This window comes from Plectropomus leopardus, unplaced genomic scaffold (assembly GCF_008729295.1).
Source record: "Plectropomus leopardus isolate mb unplaced genomic scaffold, YSFRI_Pleo_2.0 unplaced_scaffold21403, whole genome shotgun sequence".
NCBI classification, from domain to species: domain Eukaryota; kingdom Metazoa; phylum Chordata; class Actinopteri; order Perciformes; family Serranidae; genus Plectropomus; species Plectropomus leopardus.
This window is the reverse complement of record NW_024623165.1, coordinates 1-2,143: the sequence shown is the minus strand read 5'-3', so window position 1 is coordinate 2,143 and position 2,143 is coordinate 1. Positions and strand designations below refer to the sequence as shown.

Here is a 2,143-nt window from a genome sequence, read left to right as displayed (position 1 = left end):
TGCTTTTAAACATTGGGAAGAAATTACTCAAAATTAGCATGAAATTTGTAAAGAATAAATAAAGAAATAAATAAAAAGGCCTGAAAAATAGCACAGAAAAGTTAAAAAAAAAAAAAAAAAAAACAGGGATAAAATAAAAAGGAATGACTTCGAGAAAAGCTCTGAGGTGGATGTTTGGTAGCGTACCTGTTCGAGGAAGAGTCCCGATCCCTCTCGGTACTTCTCCAGCACGCTCCTGGGCTCCGGCTGCGCGTACTCAAACTGCGGCTCGTACTTGTAGTCGGACTGGAAGAACGTCTGCTTCTCCTGGTCCAGGTTCAGAGGCCTCAGCGCCACCAGCAGACACGGCCTCGACGGCGTCGGCAGCGACCTGCCCCCGACTCCCACCCCCTTGGCGATGTGCGGCAGGGAGGTGGCGGGTCGCATCTGCCCCCTGCCGGCCCGCAGCCCCAGGGAGTAGTTGACGGAGCAGGTGCTCTCGCTGCGACGCATCCAGCCGCCGGCGCCCAGGCTGGGGCTGGTCAGGCTGCGAGCCGGAGGCGAGGGAGCCGCCGAACCGCTGCGCCAAGGAGGCTGCACGATCCGCCTGTCCGCCATCTGCTCCTGAGACCCTCGCAGGCGCTGGGGCGTCACCTCCAGGCTGAGTGGGCGGCGCAGCGGCGGTCTGGGCGTGGCCCCGCATTTTAACGACGACGATGATGATGACGACCTCCTCTGTACCGCCTGGTTCGTCTGAGCAGGAAGTCCGTTTTGGGACATCTTCTCCTTCTCCTTCTTGGCAACATTGCTCCTTCTGGACGGCGTTCTGGGCGGATCCACTCGGACTTCTGGCTCCAACTGGCTCCTGCTGCTGCCGACACGTTCACCCTCGACCTGATCCATGAAGACTTCACCTGAGTCCAACACCATCACCACGGCCGCCACGCCTCAGCCGCCACCACCGCCTCCAGCCCCGACGCTGCCGACAGCACGGAAAAATCAACGCAGACTGATTTTAATGCCGTTGTGTCAACGATGAAAAAGTGCAAAGTAGAATTTTTTTTGGGGGGGGGTGTGTTGCACATTTCCAGGATTTTAAGACGTTTGAGGGATTTTATCATATTTCTTAGATTTATGAGATTTCTGTAGGATTTTAAGACATTACAGGGGCTTTAGGACATCTCAAGGACTTTCAAAAATTTTAGGACATTTCTAGACTTTAGGACATTTCAAAGATTTTAGGACATCTCAGGGATTTTAGGACATTTCTAGACTTTAGGACATTTCAAAAATTTTAGGATGTTTCTAAGATTTTAGGACATCTCAGGAATTTTAGGACATTTCTAGACTTTAGGACATTTCAAGTATTTTAGGACATTCTGAGGACTTAAGGACACCGTCTTAAAGCTGTCAGACGAATGTCGTGCAGTAAAAAGTTAAATATTTGGTGTAGTGGTGGAGAAGGAATATGTTTCATTTATTGGAAATACTTGAGTAAAGTCCATAAAGCTGACATTTGTGCTTTAAGTAGTTGATTATTAATGTGTTCAGTAGCTGGTTGTTGTCTCTGGTGGGTGGGTGGGTGTGTGTGTGTGTGTGTGTGTGTGTGTGAGGAGGATAATGGTGCTGCTTTCAGTCACAGCTGCAGCTTTAATCAGATTAATGGGAGTCAGCGGGTCAGTAACATGTCAACATGTGAGTTTATGGACTCAGACAGGAAACAGTCCGACAATAATGTAAAAACTCCTCACAAACACAAAGTCTGCTGCGGCTAAAAATCACGGTCACATCCGGAGCTCACGTGTTTACATGAGCGAAAAACGGTTTCATTTCAACAGTTTGAAGACTGAATTTTTCCTGCGAACAGCAGCACAAACCTCTGAGATTCATTCAGACACAAAACAAACCGACACCAACTCACCGAGCACCGAGTCCCGGGACTTCTCCTCAGCCTCCAGCCGCCTCACAGTCTCATCCCGGCGGCCGCAGCTCCTGTGGGACCGGACGGAGGCTCCGGTGCGTTTTTTCCCGGTGAGCGGTGATGAGTTAACGGGTAACGGTTCAGCGGGGAGCGGGGCCTGAGGCGGCTGCCGGGCCGGCCAGGAAGCGGCGGTGTGTTGGAAGATATGACGCGGGACGCAGGGTGCGTCAGGCACGTGACGCA

General features: G+C 51.2%; 1 protein-coding gene across 1 annotated transcript; it reads right to left on the bottom strand.

Moving 5' to 3' along the window:
* Positions 1–186: 186 nt before the first annotated feature.
* On the bottom strand, positions 187–2,084 carry LOC121965737 (uncharacterized protein KIAA0895-like; the record flags this gene model as incomplete). The annotated part of the gene is made up of 2 exons (XM_042515861.1): positions 1,901–2,084; positions 187–958 (listed from the first exon to the last, which is right to left on the bottom strand). A coding segment is annotated over exon 2 (723 nt), but the record flags the coding sequence as incomplete, so codon positions are not given.
* Positions 2,085–2,143: the final 59 nt, after the last annotated feature.